Here is a 20,761-nt window from a genome sequence, read left to right on the forward strand (position 1 = left end):
ACTTTTTTTTCCTGTCAGAACGAACCTCGGAGATTCCTGGGCTCCGCCCTGAAAGTCGAGGCCGAACGAGTCCCTCTTCGGCCGCTGTGCCGACGAAGAGGATAGTTTGCGTTCGTGGCGCAGCGGAGAGGGTGGCCGCCGGTCACAACCCTCCGATCAATGAAGGCGAAGCGCGCGCAGCCCCTCCGGTTTTTTGAAAATCTGCCCGCCAACGTGCTGCTGCCCCGTGCAGTTCACCCCTCCGCCCTCCGCCCGTCTACACCTGAACGGCATACCAAGATGGGGAAACGATGTCCTACGTACACCATTTTGCTCCGGACTCGTTCGATCCAGCCCCGGCAACGCCATTTTCGTCTAATCAATGAAGCCCCGAAAGTTTCGAAACGCGTAACCCGAAAATTTGCATGACAACATAAAAATTTTAAAAATCGAATAAATACTTTTACACGATATAATATAACATCTAAGATAACATTTAAATTAATTAAATAATCTTTTAGAGCTTCGTGTTTCTATAATACAGTAAGATGGAACAGGACCACCCTTAAACTATTTTGAATATTTAAAAGCACCCGCGCCGCAAAAACTCATGGCTGCTGAAAAACGAAAAAATACATCCCTTCGCCCGAACGAAGGATGCTTCCTGCCATCTATCGTCATTTTTTCAACCCCCGGGATTCTTCAACCCCTAAAAGCGCTTCAAGGTTCAGAGGGGTTGCACGCGATGGCAGCACGTAGTGCGGACGTGAAAATTTATAACATACAAAATTTATATTCCGATCCTCTGCAAAAATGCATTTCCTCTTAATTGTTATTTAAAAAGTATATGAAATTTTGTGCCGATAAATTAGAAATAAATAGGATTTGTTAAAAATTGCTCATTTCTCTTTCAACTCCCTATACACTGATGCCGAACGAAATTAACAAAGTTTTAATGAGAATGGGATTTAACTAACTTTTACAGTGAACGTGTAACGATGCACTTTAACATGGACCTAAGCTCTTCTACGAGTTTCCTAGATGGTGATGCTGTTCCGATAGCACGCGGTCGCGCAGTAGTATAGGACGGTAACTAGTCAGACGGATTCGCTTGATACATTTTTCTCTCTTTAACGACGCAATTTTTAGCATAAATCTCGTAAAATGTTAATGCGATTAGATACTTCAAAAGTATATATAAAATTATTAAAAATAATACGGAATAAGCTGTGGATATGAAAATTATGAAATTTAAAAGATAAGACAACATAAAAAAATCTCAATACTGTTGAGAGATACGAAAGTGTCTTCTTGTTTGCAATTTATTTAGTAATATAGAAAGTTTTAAATAAACGAGCTGCATCATGGGTTGACCTCTTTACCTGTACATGAAGCCGTACGGCTTTCGCCGCTAATTTACATTCGATGAACGTCTCGTTCTCTGACCGTTGCACGATCTTTCGCGCGGGCTTATAATCCTACTAAATTTCAGTCTTGTTCAGTTTCCAACACCGTTTAATACCTGATTTTATAGCCGAACGCGAACTTGTTAATCCGTTGAATTATTAAATCTGTCAGGACCGAAACAAAATGCTTCTACTGCATAATAAATGAGTATTTGTAATGATTAAAGCGTTCAAAAGTTCATGGTTATTAGATTAGATAGGCAAAGTAAATAATCGTAACAATAAATTATGATTCCACAACTATTACTTTCAAGTCTATAAAGTGTCGAACGAAAATGAGGGTGAAATGACTGTACAAATATTTTATTTTATTATATTCCTTCTATATTACTTTCCTTTCCTAATATCTTATTACTAATACATTTACAATCTTATATATTTCTTATGCTGGAATTATAGAAATTGTCTACGATAAGATTTTGCAAGAACATGCTTGTTCTTCTAATGATTTTTCCAGCACTATGTGCTATCTCGTTTTGACATTACATTAACAAATAGAACATAGTTCTTCGTCGACTGGAACGTGGAAGCATCGGAACGAGCCGGGTTCAGGTTTTCGTGGTGTGCTCGTCGATCGTGGCGTCGGGTCGAGTCGCGTCCAGAATCTCGATGCACGACACTCGTTTCCGGCTCGCAGTTCCTATAGTTGCGTTCTTGTCCGGATTTCGAGGATGCGGTAGTCGCGCGATAATAAATTATTCGAGATAGATGATGTTGCCACGCCACAACGGGTCTGGGCTTGCTCTCTGCTCCTGCTCTGTTCTGCTACCGGGTATTTATGCCGAGTCTGGCCGCCATGCTTCATACCACCAGGATAGCAACCCCCTGAGTTATGTCGACCGCGTTGCTCTTGATAGATTTTACAATTTACGATCGCCTCTTGTACCTACACGCGCTCCTGAAATATCAACCCGTCGCGAAAGGATACTTCGTCCGATTGTCTAAGACTCGCGAGATCGCTCTTATACTTGTACAGGTCGAATACAATTTCGATGAACGTTGCCATCCTTTGGGTATTACGATTACTATTAAGATACTATACATACATATACTTACTGTTAAGATACTAGATATTAAGATACTATAATATGATAACTTAATACATCTTCACTATCTTTCAAATCATTAATCATGTCCATTCAACCCTGTCACAAAATATTTATCACATACTTATTAAAACATATTATAATAAAATTTTTATAACGATGATGCTTAATGCCTGCTATAAATTCTAAAATGATCAATTATCTCGTTTCATAGAACAAACTCTGCGTAGCACGCGTAACAAACAAAAATTGACGTAGACATAATCAGGGTGGAACGGTAAGATCCCCATTAGTCAGCGAAACTCCGTACGAGTTTTGAAACGAGCTGTAGATCGTCAGCCGCGGCTCATCGTCAGCTATAGAACGAGTTAGTTTTACGATCCCACGAAGATAAACCTCCGGCTGTTACTACCCCAGGCATTATCTCTCGTAGAGCTAGCTGGAAACATAGAGTGCGAGTACATCGGTATCTCGCCGGAGTAGACCGCCATTTCATAAGCTTTCACGTCGTTTTCTCTGGATAGCAACCCCTCTCGGCTGTTGCTTTCTACTCAGCCTTGAATCTCACGATGAGATCCAACTTTCGCTGGGATCCGATAAGATAAACGAGAGTGCAGGTGTTACGGTCACGGGCTTTATAGCAAAGGATGATGAAATGATCCCGTCTTTATTACGATCTACAGGCGTTTTACGTTTCAGGAATAAGAAACGACGTATAAGCTTTTGACGTACTTGATGAATTGTTACAAATCTGTCTCGTCGAATTGTTATTATGTTTTCATAAGAATGTAAAGTTCGTGTAACAAAACAATCGTATATGTATTTATTGAGTAGCTAGTAGCTTAGAGTAGTATCTTATAGCCGTAGATTATACAATTTTATATACTAATGAACACCTTTCCCTTCGTTCACTGAACTGCGTCGGATGGTCAATGGAGATAGATCAGGGGATGTCCGAATCGAAAAGTCTGGCAGACTCCCGTCGACAAGTTCCGCGATGAAATACTAACGCAATTAAACGCCGCCGACAAGGCCGCGCCGGATATTGGCACTCCTCGGCCGTGCAATTCTATTACCCTCACGGGTGAGCGGCAGCGAGTCGTCGTCGGCCGTTTCTCATCCCGGTTCTCAGTCACCCCATTTTCGCTCGGCCCGACCTCGTTGGCCTCCGCAGGGTGGCGAAGGCTCGATTTCGTCGCGGGCACGAAACAAAGCAAGTGCCACGGAATCATGCAATACCGAAGTGTGGCTCGAAATTCTCGATATCACTTTCCAATAGTCATTCGTGACGGTGGAAATCGGAGGAAAGGGTGACGACGACTGCTGCGAATGGGAGGGAGGGTAGGCGCCCTGGTTTGCCCGATTAAGCGAGCAAACACCGTTCCACTAGCGATCGACACCCTCCGCAAGGACCGGTGACTTCTGCAACTGCTCGAGATTCCATTCTCGCCAATTTCGAACGACCAACCGGGGCCAGCTGCCTGTGGCATTCCAGTAGCCAGCTCGGACGCATCAATTGAAATAAATTAAAGATTTTTTTCGCAAATACAAATATGTGCCTGGGTTATGAAATTAATCCTTACAACTATATGGAAATCTTTCCCCATAGGAACAATGTAAAATTAATTTTTTCTAAATTTCATTCACTGAGAAAGATTGAAGACGAAAACTAGAATTAAGACCTAGTCACTAAAAGATGTACAGAATTAAGTTTTATTGAATGGAAATAAAACTGCTTAAACGTGGTTTTGGACCGAGATCCAAGTCTGTCAAACTATCTAGGTCATCAACAAATCATTATTTTATACAACCATTTACTACGATTATGCTCTGGCAACGAAAATAATATTCTGGGTAAACGCCAAATCAGAAGCGGATTTTGGAAAACAACTAAAAACAAATACGAGGAATCTCTCGTACGAATGAATAAAAAGTCAACAGGATTTTATCAGATATTTCTTCAAATTACATTCTCATTAGAATTTTAGTGTTAAACAGAGGACGGGGACATTTAAATCTAGCTTGGTTTTCATCAGCCCGCCAGCTATTTTGCTCGGTACGTTACACGCTTACGGATTTCATCTAGAACAACGCAAGTAAGAACCCATTTAAACGGATCGAGCAAAGTCCCCAGGCCAGTACCGAAGTACGAAAATATAATTTACAAGTGGACATGTTCAGTAACACCGCGAAAAGTAAGAGGGTCACTAGCCGGTTCTCTATACATGGAACTAACCGCTGATACGGCAAAGTGGAAGACGGGAGGAAGGGAAGACGGACCGAATTTGTCAGACTAACAAGGTGCTAGATTCTCACCGCGGCGCGCCTCGACATCTGTAATACTCAAAGTTAATTTCCAACCGCTTCGAAAGGGTGTCGCAGACCGCGAGAGACGGAACAGAGCTCGACCAGTTCCTCAAGTTTCGTCCTTTTGAAACGATATTTCAACGAATCATCGCACAACAAGGAAAGCTAGTGCTTGCACGAAGCATTCAAAAAGTTAAACGCAGTGCTTTAGAAAACGGAAAGTGCAGAAGAAATTATGCAATTTAATAATTAAAAAATGAAAAAGATAAACATTTCTATTGTAACAGTCAGTATAATTAATTAATCGAATTGAAAGGTATAAATGGAATTCTATAAAAATAAATGTTGAGTGTAAGTACTGAAGTCATTAAATCGAGAAGAATCGGTCTCATAAACGACATTTGATTCCTAGCTGAAAGGACCACGAATAGCTCGGAACCGGCAAAGATAGAACGTCACAGGGGAAAGGAGGATCGGCTAAGGGACGATTGACGTGAAATCTGGTGGAAAATCCTTCATCGAACCAAAAGCTACGATTCCCGGATTGAGGAATGATCGGAGTTTGGGGTTAACAAAGTCGATGGAAGCGTCAGTTATCTCGTCGTCAATCTAACCGAGGGTAGCCCGTACCTACGTCTACGCGTAAAACAGGCGAAAGAGAGGGAGTAGTGCTGAGTGTGAGGTCGCATAGCATGGTGTGGGGATGTAAGGGGTGCGAGCGAGTGGGAGGAGCGGCGGTTTGGCGAGGACACCGGGTGGACTCGACGGCGCTGCCCGGCATCGACCAGAATATTATGGACTTATCAAGCCATCCTAATAGTCTCATCAGGATGCAAGCCTGCAGATCTCATCATCCTCGGCGTCCCTGGACCACGTACCTACGTAGGAACGAGCGAGCAATGGCGTTTCCTGGCGTAGATAGCGTTATAGGAAGTAATAGCGGACCGGTATGATTACGTGCTGTCCTAAGGCACAGACAGCGTCCGAAGGACATTGCTGCGGGACCTGAGCAACGATCCATCTTCCTGTCTCTCTGTACCCATGTACGGTACACACATGCACGCCGCGCCAGTTCGGCTCTTTTACCCCTCTTCACTGAGCGTGCTCCAGTTACCGTGAAAACTCCTCGAGACGGCTGATTAGAGCCACCGCCACCACCACGGCCACCGTCGCCATCGCTGCACCCTATGCACGCTATGAGGGACCTATTTAATTAGAGATCGTACGTTTGATAGCGTCATCGGGCACCGTTCCAACAGCGGTTAAACAGAAATTCGGTGTGGATCTTTCGGCCGTTTGAAGGAGCTCGACTTGGAAAATTGAAAACCTTAATGGACGAGGGTTGTCCGTGATGAATGTTCGCCCGCGAAAATGTTTAGGTCAGGATTTATGAGGAGGAAGGATACCAAGATACTGATAGCATTTTTCCAATTATCTCTCTCTTCGCTATTTCTTACGTACTGATAAGAAAACTAATTTCTTTTAATTGAAACAGATTAGTTGAATATAGATGGATATTTTATTAATCTTACTTCTTATTGTCATTAATATTTACAATAATTTTGAAACTGGTAAGAAAATTAAATCGTGATTCAATATGAGTTTAAAATTGAAAGATTGTTCATAAGCATAAAGGAAACAAATAAAAATCCATTAAAAAAATTAATACCTAATGGAAGAGTATAAAAAGAAATCGAACAAAAATCGTATTCGGTATACAGAATTTGCTAGCGCATATTGTATAGTGTGTACACGGGCAGAGAGAATTACATAGTTTTGGGATATATATTGTTGTTTAGTACGGTTTAGAATTTCCATAGATAACGGAGAATTATAACGGAGGTCGCTGTCACGGGACCGAGAAACTGCGCGGCATACAGCTTTGACTACATGTACCCTGATAGACCTATAAATCGTTTCTTTCATCGTGCTAACAAAGAACAAGGAATATCGACAACTATACTAACTGAAGCAATAAAATCTTTCGAGAAAAAAATAATTGACATTTTTCTTATTACTCAAAGAAATACGGATTTTGGCACGAGACTTTGGAAACGAGAATACTTGAATATATTTTAGTAAATGTAACGTAAAACCACTTCTGTTCATCAAAGTAATGAACAGTACCATTTCGCTGAAATAACAAGAAGTTCCTCTTGTATCAACGAGTAACAGACTAGCGGGGAAGAACAGCGACTAAAAACGAGCAAGGAGAGAGAGAAAGCAGCGAACTATGAATCACGTTCACCTGACCACGTCATCTTCCCGTCAGCCCGCTGACCCTTAACCGCAACTAATAACTCCCGTTTTTCTTTAACAACCAACTACAAACTAATCTACGGCACACGTGCCCTGGCTCGCCGCTATACTATTGGCTCTTTACTAAAACTTTCGCCCGTTCTACCTACCGAGGCCACCCTCATCCGAGACAGAACTCAAACGAAAAGAACCGTCCGCGCGAGCGGAGCGAGCCATTGAAAACGGGACCGAGTTGGTACCGCAGGAGTCGAATAATCTCGATTTCTTTGGTCTCGCCGGATGACCAGACTTGATCGTCCGGCAGCAGAGAGAAGGTTAGGTTTAAGCAACTCTGTGGAAGTTGCGGACAGGGTCGGTTGGCCCGAGGGCGGTGGCAACTATTATAAACTGTAGCACCTCGAACTACCGCCTCCAGCCTTCCTTCTCTTCCTCTCCCTCTGACCTCTTCCAGCGTGCCCACCGTTTCCTCTACCTCCACCTACTTTTCCTCTGTCCTCTCCACCCCGTTCCTCGCTCGCTCGCCCTCCGGCTTGAACCAACGCCGCGCCGCGTCTCCACACACCGCCCCCAAATAACCTAGGGTTCCTGCCGAACTAACCCGCACCGTGGAACTCTGCCCCGACTCGAGCTCAGCTCTCGAACGTACCGCCGCCGTACCCTCTAATCAATCAACCCCCAGGCATTTCAGCCGGTCCGTACCAGGGATCGCGGCTTTCCAGTCTCTTCAGAAAGGACGTCTCTCTATCTGGAAAGACGAGGTCGAATCCGGAGCCGCACCAAACCCTGTTGCTGCACACGGTACGTCGCGCCGGGGCCGCATAAACATTGAGCGCCGACCGGAATCCCCGTCGCTCCAGATATGGCAGATTGAAAGGCTGAAACACGGTCCACCGGACCGGCGACCCAGTTTTCGGATATTCTTCGGGGAAGGATGGGTTCCGCTGCAAGCGGTTAGGGTTAGAGAGTCTTTGTAGCCGGATCGTTCCGGAATTTAATGCTAACGGTGACAGGGGAGGGATTAAAATGAATTTCAGAATTGTTTGGAGGATATTATCCCAAGAATCTGTGTCACATAATGAGACGCAAGCAATGAAAATACTAGAGATAATTTTGTTCTATCGAATTAAGAAAGATAAAAAAAAATCGAAAGATAAGTCTTCGTGAAAAATCAATGTCTATAAATACCTATAATCGGAACTAGAGACGTATCTTGACCTTAGAATGAAAGACGGCAAAATTCGGCGATTATTTGCACGTACGGTCGACAGTCATTGTTCTTTAGGACGACGAACGGTGCCAGGGACAGTGCAGCTAATAGGTAATTATCAGAGTGCAATTTTGCCCAGCAGCCAATCCCATTCATTTCCTCGATATCTTGAAACGAACGCGCCACCGTACCCTACCTCTGGTTTCGGCCGCACGATCGCACGTTACGTTGCGTTCCAATATCTGCCGTTTTCTACCATCGATTCCCACCCTCCTTTCCCTCTGCACACAGCCTCCTACGACACAACCGTAGGCACGGCAGGAAATAGAGTAATTATAAGGAAATGACGGGCGTTGCCTGTGTGGTAGCCAACATTGAGACCCATCCACCGCGTGGATTCGCCGCGTTCTCTTTGGTCACGTTTCCCTTCCCATTGTTTGCGAATCGGAATGCGCCGCTATCGTCCGGCGTATCGTGAACGTTAGAGAAACTTAACATCGAACACGTGTCCCAGAAAATCATTGAATTCGCGATAAATAATCTGAAGTTCTTTACAATTAAAAAAATTAATAAAAATTTCCCTGAAGTTAATACCACATTTTATGAACAGATAAAAATAATTGAAATATAAATTAATTATCTGTACGTTGTCTTAATAATTTTGAAAAACAATCGTCGTTTACTGAATTTGCGAGGCAACAAGTCATTGAATTAAATGCTGAGCTACATTTGTTTAACGAGTCACCCCTCTGCGAGAACGTCTCGAGTAAACGTTGATTTGTTAACATTTAATTGCGTACTCAATTCCCTTCGACGCTCGCACACATTCGAGCACTGACACGCACACGCGAGCTCGCTAACCGAACAGACGACAAACTAGTACCCCTCGCAACAGCTTCAAGGATGCAATTAATATAATTACTTCCGATCGCACTGCAATTGAGAGACGCGTTCCCATTCTCGGTTCCATAGCTACAAGGAACGAAGAAGATCGAGTGCTTACTCAGGTGTGAAAAATACTTATACTTTGTCACATTTCCTTACTATAATTGTAAATAAAAGGAGATAGTTAATTTCTAATTTGGTAGCATCGTTAATGCCCTAAATGAAACACGTTTTCGATGTTATAACCGAAATTCCCTTAAACTTCGCTGCTAGCTACGAGACTAACCGCGGCATGCAAAAGCTGGCAAACACCTGCTGGTAACGGTCCACTAATCTCCGAACTTGAATAATGAAGACCGTGCAAACTGCAGCAAAATATTGCATCCCGAACAGGGGTCGATGCGATATATCGAGCCGGTTGTATCTTGAAACACGACCGGGAGATACCGGGGCAAATGGTATCCCTTAAAATATTCAATACGATGGAAGATGCTCTTCGCACCCGGCGAGAGCGAGTACGACTTGGTGTAGCGCGCGTGCACACAACTGCACGGCCGTCCCGTGCACACGTGGAACCGTGTATAGTTTCGCGTGCGAACAGCGGAGCCCGTGAGTTTGCGAGAACGAAACTACGTGCGTGGTCTGGATGCATGCAATTTTCACTAGATTAACGCTGCATTATTCAGCTAATTAACCGGTAGGAACGCTCCTCTCAGTGTTTTCGGTATCTCCGTGAAAACAACGTCGTTTGTCTTGCGCCTCCGCTCTGAGACATTACGCGGGCCGAGGTATTACGCCCCCGCCAGACTCTGTAGGCTCTAGGCTGGCTTATTCCACTCGCCCGCGTAGAAGTTGGCTGCAGTAAGAACTACAAGAGATTTCGCGCTTGGATCCGACTACACGACAGATTCCACTGTATTACTAATCTGCCTGCAATTTTAAACGACAGGAATTTGCTAAACGTATGGTATTTATTAAGGAAAAGAATCTTCAATAGGTTTAGACGCTACTCAAAGAATTTTCAAGTTTATTTTTTAAACAACTGAATTGTATTTAAAATATACAGCCACAACCCAATTGATATTTCGTATATAGCAGGTTTCGTTTGCACAGTGGTTCCAACCGAAGTCTGTTACTCAGAATTTACGAGAACTTTCGTGCAAACTAATATCGATAGGCAAATATGTACGAAAGATAGTTGATCGGTGCTTTGATGTTCCTCTCAGTAGGTATAAACTACAAGGCTCTAAACAAACCGAGCATTCGGGTTAATTACTATTTGTTTTAAAACCTGGCGCGTCGGCTACGTGCAAGTTAGAAAATGAAATCTTCTCAGTCTGAAAGCTCAACGCTACGGACGTCGACGCGTAGATGTTTCGATTTACCCGAGACGGCATGAAAAGGAAAATTATGTCCATTTCCGGGTACACGGAACGTATCAAACGTTACAAACCGCCATCTTCTTCGACGACATTAGACGATATTGCAGTGCCGTTCAGCGTTTCCTCTCAAGCGCGAGCTCTCCAAACTTTGGGCGAATCGAGGATAGAGCAACAGACGAAGAGAAGCAGCAACCGAGAAACGAGAAAGCTGAGAGCAAAGCAGGAGGAATGGTTGAATATTCCTCGAGGACGAGTCCGTACTAGCCAGTAGCATGGACGTCTAAGCGAACGCTGATTTAGGAACTAAGGTATAACGCTAATATAAAGCTATCTTCCTACACACACACTCGTGTGCCGTATAGAAACACCATAAACGCACCATTTACAGAATATACACGAAAATTTACTGGCTGGAGATTACTTATGCATGCCTCTTTGCAATTATAATTTACAAATAATTATACACGTACGCCTGCAGCGCGACTTAAAACCTAATTAATTAAACGGAAAGTAAAAAAAGGGCATTAAGTAGAAAACAGACATATATCATTCATACTAAATTCTATTAATGTTCTACAGCTTATGAAGACTTCGATATCGGTATCTCTCGAAACTAAAAACTTTGAACAACAATTCTATCCATGCGTTCGATTGTGCAACCGCTTATGTGAATAATTGTCAGGGAAGAAAAGCGTGAACAAAATCGCGAGGGAGAAAATGGTTGTTGACCTTAGCGCGGACGAAGGAAACTTCCCAGAGAGTTTGACGTCAGAACGGTACTACGAAAGCATTTCGTGGGAATTCGAAGGTATACGAAGGTGTACGAGACCACGGGCATTCTCTCTCGAGGGCCAACAAGCAGCAGCAAGCTGCAAGTAGTGCGATCGCGTTATGTTGCAGACTGAAACTCCCGTTAACCGTGTGCCTGTATGTGTGTACAAGTGTGTATATTGCGCGAGGACCCACCGTGGCCACCCCCAAGAGCCACCCCCTCGTTCACCGCCGCCTCAGCCTCGATCCCCCTCCCCCCTCTCCCCCTTCCAGTGTTCAACCCTTCCTTATTGCAAGTTCTACGGTTCGTGCATTAAACTATGGAGTTACCCAGGCATCGACCCAGCCCGACCACCCACCCACCATCTGGATATGCGGCCCGCGCACATATACGCTATGTACATTTCTAATCAAGCGATATTGTAACTGCGGTCTAACCTCCAAACACCACGGCCTCCAGCAGCACCTCTATTCCTCCTATCCTCCTCGTCACCCCGCCGACCGCCGACGTATATTCTTCCGCCCACCCTGACCCCCTTTGACTCCGACCTCTCGCCTCCTACGGCTTTATCGAAGCTTCTTCCTACTTTCAGTGGGAGCTTAGAGATCGATCAATTGTAAAAGCTTCGTTAATTTGGGATTCTTTTAGCAATTATAAGACGTCATCTGTTCACGATTTAAATTCGTAAATTTCAAGATCACGAGGTTCGAATAATGAAATTGTTGAGCAATAGTTCGGATGATCTACTATAAAAAAAATTTTAAAGATAGTAAGATAGTAAAATAGAATGCACGAAAAGTGAAAATAAGTAATTATGGTAGAGGAGGAGAAGGAGCGAGGGGAATGTTAGGTCTAGAAAGACGCTATGATATTATAAGGTGCTAAGAACGTAATATGTAATATGTAAAGAGTCAGGATAGAAGAGTGAGATAGAATGGGAGTTTAAAAAGACTGTAAACCAAGTCCATTTCTGGGCCAATAGGCTGAAATAAAGCTATACTGCGTCGTGACTGCAATCGACTCGAAATGGAATTCGTGTGCAATCGTAGTTGAAGTTATGCAATCACGAAGACCGCCATAATCGTGGAATAAGACATTTAATGAAAAGCTAAGCGCGTGGACCGCCGCGCCGGGCAATTGGTAGCGAAATCGAAATTAATTTTAAAATGAAATTCAACGACCGCGACGGATTCAATTACATCCACGTGTTTTTCCCTTCCGTAGAAATGAAACTTTCACTTTGATACTAGATTAATAAGTGATGCTATTTTGTATTAACCCCTTGACATACAATGACGAGTTTGACTCGTCATTTATTCCATTTAATTTGTATGTAAAGTTCGATTTAATTTGTATGTCAAAGGGTTAAGATTGAAGATATTTTTCACTATCGCTATTAGACTTATGGTAATTTGAAGGATGTAGAATTCTGACGATGATCTTATTTTTTTTTCCTGAAGTAACTATGAAATATTAATACTGTTCAGTGAATTTCGACCTGCATTTGACAACGTTTGAGAGAAAGTTAAACGTAACGTGACGTAAGGAAAGGAAAATTTGTTCAACCAGATAAGATATGCAGAGACTGGACAGGGCTTCATTTCAATAACATTTGAACAGAGTCACTCGTCTGTAGGGAAAATTCCATTGAATATAGGGGTCCATTTTGTACGAAGTTATTTGACGCTCGATTAATGATACGAACATTACGGCGCACACCCACCCTAAACCCATGTCTCAACCCTTACACGCCTAAGCACCATCGTGGTATTATGCGATTTCGCGAACGATAGATCCACATAATCCGCAAAGGATCGTGACCGAGAGGGAGAGAGAGAGGTAAAGGCTGCCGAGGTGAAAAGTTGAGAAAGACAAAGCAACCCCTCGTGTGTTGCGTGTAATCGTTTAATCGTCAAATCTACAGAAACGCCCCGTGTTTATCTTTGACGATTTATACTGGAAATTACAATCAACGTTCTTCGAAGAAATAATTTAAAGATACACCGATAAGAGAGGAAATAAATTTCATTCTGTAAAAGTAATATTGCATAAAAAAAGACTTAAAAACTCTTGAAATAATATATCCAGCAAATGACGCTGATGAATGAAATAAAAATTATTAACCGAAGACGAAACAAGATAAAATACTGTAAGATATTTTTCTCACGAGTTAAAGAATCGCGAAACTGGTCTGTGGCGGATCAGAGATTAGCTGATCTGCTCCTGGCGTAACTGATTTCATGAAAACCTGTTCCCATCTGAAGCTTCTGGACCGCGCACTTTTCTCACGACCATTTGACCAGTGGTCATTTCGTGAAATACGCGAGAGATGCTCGTCTATCCACTCTGGCGAGATTCGAGGGATGAAACTGGACAGGGCAGATTTCGAGAACAGCATCCGACTTCGCATTGTGATCATACGTTTCTCATCGCTCTCACATCTCATTTTTAAACGCTACAGATCAAAAATTTAATTATGCATTTAAGAATTTGATATCTTGGATGTTTATAAAAAATCGAATACAAAAGCAGGTAGATAAATGACTTAATATAAAAACACTGAGAGAATTAAAATAGACTGTCAAAAATATAAGATATGCAAGCAATTGAATATGCACAGAATATGAACTAATCAATTGCATTTTTTAATGAATCTATCATTGCTGCCACGTTTATGAAACATATAAAGTATTTATGTTTCACAATTTCTTTAAAATCTTATTTAGAAACCACGTGCGAACGCATAAAAGTTTACTTTCATGAATAATGCATCAACGAAACAGAAATCCGTTGCGAGCTTGAATAAAAACCCCTACCACACGAATCTTGTACGTAATTTGTTGAGACGAGCAGCTGGATATGATGTACAATATTACTTTGTTATCTGGGAAGAGGGAGATAAAATGTAGTATGCAATTTGTGTTGGAGCTTCGAGGAGGGAGAATCGATGCTCTGCGACTCTGAGATGAAGATGAAAAAGAAACCTGTTCTTCTGGTCTCTGAGCGACTCGGTGCTGGACCACCCTGAGTTCTCACGGTGCCGCGGGCCAATGGTCATCCTCCGTACTCCCGAGGTGAAAAGGACCAAGACCCCACTCCGTGGGGAATGTTTGTACGTACATCAAGAAAATTCCACTTCTTAATTGCGCGCATTAACGACAGGGAAACTGGTTTCGCGTATTTCAAGGGACGGAAATCTGGGTTTGTCGGTCAGTACCAGGGATGCTGCGGTTCACGCAGCATCTCCTCTGCTCGTAAAGCAATTTTTCATAAGCCAACGACTGTTCTCGACCGTCGCGTCGCGCTGGACTGTCTATCACGGGTCGTAAAATAATTTTATTGCCTCTCGAAATGTCTCCGCGCAGTTAAAATATCGTTTCTTCCTCCCGTTCGGTCATAAATCAACGTGTGCAAAGTTTAGTGGTTCTGATCATCTGGCTTCTCAAAAACAACGATTTTTCTGCGGTCCTTCTTACTTCATTGGTAAGTATTTGATTTTTAATTATTGGGGAATCGTAATTATCATTGCTTCGAATTTAGAGTACAAAAAAGATTTAATATTGAATTAAAAAAAGAAATTAATTACGTTAAATTGAAATTCAGTAGAGACTAGTCAAGCAATTTCTTTGAAAATATCCAACCATCTATCGAAACGTTATATTCCAACTGGGGAAAGGTACCTCAGAGTAATATTCGACGCAAAGCAATATCGCGTTACATGCAGGACTCTATACGAAGCTTCTGACCGAGCTAGTTTAACGTTAGAATTATTGATCTAATACTCTGAGGAAGCTTAACTGAGTGTCTACGTAGGCTGTGAACGTATCTTATATCCCATACCATCGACTACCCGGCAACGGAACTCAAAGCCTCGAGCTTCGCAGCCCCAAAAGGAACCCTATAATTAATCGGGTCCCAAGTGAAACACCCTCACGAGACAACCCGTCACTATACGCTAAATAGATTCCCTACAGAATTACCGTCAGACGCGGAAGATCATATTTTTAAAACGTTCAACAGCCTGAAATTTAGCAAAATGTTTTCTATAAAAAATCTATTTCTTGCATAATCTTCTATTTCGAAATTACCTTCTCTTGAACTGAATACGAGTCAACTAAAAAAGGAGTCGACTGTACGAAGTGTCGTCGAAAGTGACGCGCGGTCAGTTTCGAAAAGTCGCTGCTCGGAAGCAATTAGGGACACGAGGCCGCGCGAGCATCGACAAACATCGACAAATTAGATACATACGCGGGAACAGGGTGGAACCTTAGACGAAGTGTTAGGTCGGTCAAGCCGGGTTGGAAACTACCGCGCGGCCGGTGATTACGTCGATCGTCGAAAGAACAAACTCCGGATTGGATTAAGCACACGGCTGCACCAGCACCTTCCCCATTTACCGGTCGTGGCCGGCGTCGCCGCCACGGTTTACCATAAAGTTTACAACTTCTGTCAAGCTCCGCGGCCGCTGTAACCGTACTAGAATGACGACAGACCAACCCTTTGGTCGTTGGTGTTCCTCTACGATCCGCACACTTGTGTCTACCCACACTGCAGCTTTATGCTCGTGTCCACCTATACGCTAGCGTGATGCTGGAATTAACTAGCACTCTCATTGTCTCGTAAAAATCTGGAGGACCCATGCCGTCACGACAATTTCTCGATTACTTAGGTGTCAATTTTCTGTGGTAGATTCGAATGAAACTATTAGTTTTATGTTCTCAATTCATAAATTAAGAATACTTTGCGCGATTGTCTTATAAAATATTTGAACAATAAAAATCAGGATAGCTAGAGACTGGCGTAACTTGCATCATGGCACAAGCGAAACCCCCAGGGTGATCGTAATGTAACGCAGCATCCCCCTGCAGCGGGGGATTCGCATGGGTCTTTCGACGAGGGTCGGTCGTCCACCCTTTCCTTAATTCGCAACTAAGATGGCAGTCGGCTGATCGGCCATTCGGTTCAGCCATCCCTACAGAAGTTCTTGCGCCGATATAAGCCACCGTTCGAGGGGGTGGCTGCCAAAAAGAGATGAAGACGGAATTGCAACTGGGGAACGTGAGAACCGTACAGTCATCGTCTCCATGTAACATTGGGGCCAGGATAATTTTCTCAATTTCGCAGTGTCTCCCGGCAGGGTCAGTCGTTAAGGGCTCTAAGTGAGATTCCAGGGGTTGAGGAAGGTTTTCGGGGGAGGGCTGGTAAGGGTTAGACCGTAAGATAGTTAGATAGGCTTGGTTGCCAGGAGACCTCTAAGGCTCTGGCCTGGGTGGCTAATGCCGAGAAAGGCTGCGAATATGTATATACATATGTACCTTATATGGGCTTATAAGCGATCCCGGTCTGTGTATGTATGTACTCGCAATAGTGCGACCTATCTATCGGCCGGAACTGGGAACCGGCAAATATCGATGCAAATTAAATGATGTTTCCACCCAGGAGATGTTAGGCTCCAAGGATTCGACAATAGACTGTTAACGTCCGAGAGAATTTCTATCTCTTTGAACCCCCACTGAGCTTTCATGCGGATCATCAGACCGTGAAAAGCTCAAGACTTCTTAGTTTACTGAAGAAGGATCGAGTCAAAAATCATCTATAGTACGAAGGAACAATAGCTAGTGGCATTAGCGGCATCGTTGAAGCAGGGGAACAGAGCGAACTAGAACAATTCGTCGGAAACTTGTTGAACTTTCTTCAACGCGCGCACCGTATTCTCTCGATGGGGAGCTCTCTTGAAGTCGAACATACAAAACGAGAATTGAATAGGTGACCACTGATAAAAGGCACGGAGTTGGAATAATTAAGATCAAGCGATCAAATTAGAAACACCATTCACCTCGTACGCTATAGATAGTTCCTATTATTTTAGATACCCATACGATAATAATAATAAAATATTTCCTGCGCAAGATTTAACTGAGAAGACTAATCTCTCTTGTCTCTCGATTTAATCATTCAAAGTCAATGGCGAAATCTCTTTTGCTTAACAATAATTTATCTGTCCTCCATTCGTTAAAATATTTTACCTGCTCTGATATGAGACTCATGAATTCTTAATTTAGTCCGTAATATCTATCTCAGACCCCTCATAAATAAAAATAATTTTCCACGTATCGATAACGTGATAGGTATTTTACGTGAACGATTTTAACGAGCCGGCATTGTATTATACATACATATACTGACATGTATACCTGGCAGGCAACGAATGTAAGGCCACAGATACTCCCGCGGCCAATGGCTGAACGCGGTAGTCCTGTACAGAACAGTTTTACCGATAAGACCCGGCGTGTTTAACAGCCGCCGGCTAAAGCACCGCTACTCCACCCCCGCGCTCTCTTAACCGCCGCGCTCATTTACCATAGGACATAGACTGGGTGTTACATTCTGTACACGCACAAAACTGCCAAAGGAAATTCTATAAGACTGTTCCAACCGTATGATCAAAAATGAACTGGATGATCCTCGTCCAGAAAAGTGTGATTGTTATGCGAAAGAGAAGAGATTTAACCCTTTCCCGTGCCATTTAACTCGTGCATTTTTTCGTGCCATTAGTGATATTTATGTTTGCCCCAAGTATCTGGTCGCGAGTCAGACTCGCGATATTCATGTTTGGGCAAAAATCTTCATCGCGAGTCCGAGTCACTAAAGTACGGGAAGGGGTTAAATGTATCAAGAGGGATGTTTAATTCTCATTGGCTGTGATAATTATTGAGTACCTCGTGTACCGATTAAGAGGCGCGCCTCAATAAAAGCGTGCCAAATAAAACAAATATGTTTATTAATAAAGAATTTTTTTCTTAAAACTTAACAAAATGCAAGATTTGAATATGAAGAAGTATTAAAAAGCAAATCGTGTAACGAAATTGAATGGAAACACAGGAGTGTATTGAAGAAATAAATAACGTGCAGGAGGGAGTCCGTGAGAAATCTCATTGAAGCTCGGGGCAAATCCTACGGTCGAGTAAAAAAGTGACTTTCAAGGTTACGCGAGGAAGCGAGGAGGTGAGAGAAAAAAGAGAGCAGCGGAAGAGGTGAAAGGCGGATTTCCTTCGGTCCAGCGGGACTCGCGTAGCCGGCTCCTGGAGCTCAAGAAACGACCTTAGACCCGGATCAATAGAAGAAGAGGGGTTGATACTCTCCTAGAGGAGAGGGGCCGGTGCAAAGGGGTGAAACCGGCGAAGGAGGGGGTAGCAGCCAAGAGGGTGCTGGCGGCGAAAGGTATGGAAGGGGGTGAAGTGGAAAAATCTTAGGTCTCCCGTGGCGGAGGGAGACTGCTCGAGGACCGAGGTGGGGGTAACCTTAGACAAGAGGCGTGGTCTGTTCCTATTCTCACCCCCGGGTTTCCACGGAGAAGCAACCCTTATAGCCGACGTGGAGGCCATGGACGTCAACTAGAACGATCACGAGAACAGATGTCGAGATCGTGCAAGATAACCGTGTAATATCCTTAAAATTCCTTCCACAGCATCCCCCTGGTCCGGCATCCTTTCTCCCGTGTACGAAATTCTCTTCTTTCCTTGAACGGTTTCTCCCTTTTCCCGTGACGTCTCTCGACGTCTCGTCCACGTCCACTGAACAGCTATTTTCGCACCAAAAGAGAATTCACGATGGGAATTGGCACCCGAAAACCAAACGACACGGCGTACGGAACGGCGTCGAACGAGACCCTCGCGACGGAGCTTTTTTATCGGCTAACCGGTAGACGAAGCTCGAAGAGTAAAACGAACCGCTGGCAGTCGTGCTTTTTTACGGCGCATGCGGGCGTTTCAGACGGAACGAAGTGGGGGTTAAAAGAGAATCGAACTCGGCTGCTTGTTTTCCATCCTTCGTTCCCAGAATGGATTCGATGACGGCATTTATTTGGAGAAACTGTGACGAGCTGGTCCAATTATCGATCCAGCATAAGATCGTCAAAAATATGAATAACGCGTTAACCTAAAGCCCCGTAAAACATACTAAGTATGCTCGATTCAATGCGAAACGTCTCACTTTTGAAAGTTAAAAAGATTTTTAATTGGATTAAAGAGACACATTTTCTCAATTTAATCTATTTAATAGAAAACTAAAATTGCTCGTATACATCGGACAGAAATTTCAATAATTTGTAAAGACCTTATCAGGACCTTTAGCAAGGCAAATCGTTACACAAAATTGAATGTAACGCGCAATCGGCCAACGAATGATTCCAAACAACCAACCAAACCGATTTGCAAACAGGCATCCGCGTTGATTGCCTCTCGGCTCCCGTCAAACGGTGGAAAAAAAAAGGGGCATACGAACGAACAGAGAGAACCGCGGTTTCCCAATGGAAACTTTAGTACGGCGAAGGTAATCAACGAGCTTATCGACGGGTAAATCGTACGACTCGTGACACGGACTTCTGATCGTGCATGGCTTTACACAGAGAGAGGTGAGAGCACTGCGTCGCGGGGTCCGGCCAACGGCGGGCATTTACACGTGCAAATGTGGCGGTACGAAACGTTCATACATTTCGGTTACATTACCGTAGACATCATCGGATGTGTTGACGGGAAATACGAGCATAACTCAACCAGGGCTACCTGCCGGGATTTCGTGAAAATCACCCCCCTCCGTATGGCTCTCTCTCTCTCTCTCTTCAGCCATCGTTTCTCTGTCTTACTGTGTCCCCCTTCTTCGATACGTGTCACGCATTTTCTCTCCTTCTCTATCAGCCTTTGGTAACACATCCTCGCCCAGCAATGTATGTGCACTGCACGCGTATCTCCACTTCTATTTATCTCTGTCTATTTCATTCTCTGCGCCCTCACCCTGCGGCAGGTTCCTCCGCCGAACCCCTTCGGTAGGTACTCTCGCGCCGTTTCCACCTCCGCGTTGTCTTCCTCTTCCTGTCTCTCTCTAACGTTGCACTGAGTGATGACGTCATTTCCTACGGAGGATTATACATCTCGCAGCATATTTCCGTCGGCCGATTAAGATTCGCCCGACATTCGGCTGGAAAATGAGATTTTCTCCAAACGCGGCCTCTCGCGCCGCTCTGTGACCCGCACGATCAGAAAGAAAACAGGCTTTCATAGACGTAGTGTAAAGAGACGACGGCCAATTTATAGAATTAACTATTAAATATTGTCGAAAGTGATAAAGGTTTAAATACTGTTGCAATTTCAAAATTCGAATTACGATTATAATTAAAATTTACAGAAAATATTCAATAAGCAAGGAGTGTATAAATGGCACAGCCGCAACGTTTCGCGGAAGCGAGTTCAGGTTTTCGTTGCAGTTTCATTAATTATATGACAATCAAGCGTTCCTCGGTAATGGCCTTTTTCGAACGCGAAATTCAACAACCGTTCCGTGTCCGATGTTAATATTAAGAACCGCGTAAACGCACAATCGGACAATTTGCAATTTGACCAGCGGACGTGATGCTTTTACTGTTATGACTGCATTAAAGGCGAATTGCCCTCGAATTACCG

General features: G+C 43.5%; 1 protein-coding gene across 1 annotated transcript; it reads right to left on the reverse strand.

The window, feature by feature from the left end:
- Positions 1–12,295: 12,295 nt before the first annotated feature.
- LOC113464311 (uncharacterized) lies at positions 12,296–18,908 on the reverse strand (the record flags this gene model as incomplete). The annotated part of the gene is given in 3 exon segments (XM_085342316.1): positions 12,296–17,559; positions 18,640–18,677; positions 18,679–18,908. Coding segments are annotated over 3 exon segments (438 nt in total), but the record flags the coding sequence as incomplete, so codon positions are not given.
- Between the last annotated feature and the right edge of the window lie 1,853 nt (positions 18,909–20,761).

The sequence above is a fragment of the Ceratina calcarata genome, unplaced genomic scaffold, assembly GCF_001652005.2.
Source record: "Ceratina calcarata isolate Rehan_Ccalc_2016 unplaced genomic scaffold, ASM165200v1 scaffold329.2, whole genome shotgun sequence".
Taxonomy (NCBI): domain Eukaryota; kingdom Metazoa; phylum Arthropoda; class Insecta; order Hymenoptera; family Apidae; genus Ceratina; species Ceratina calcarata.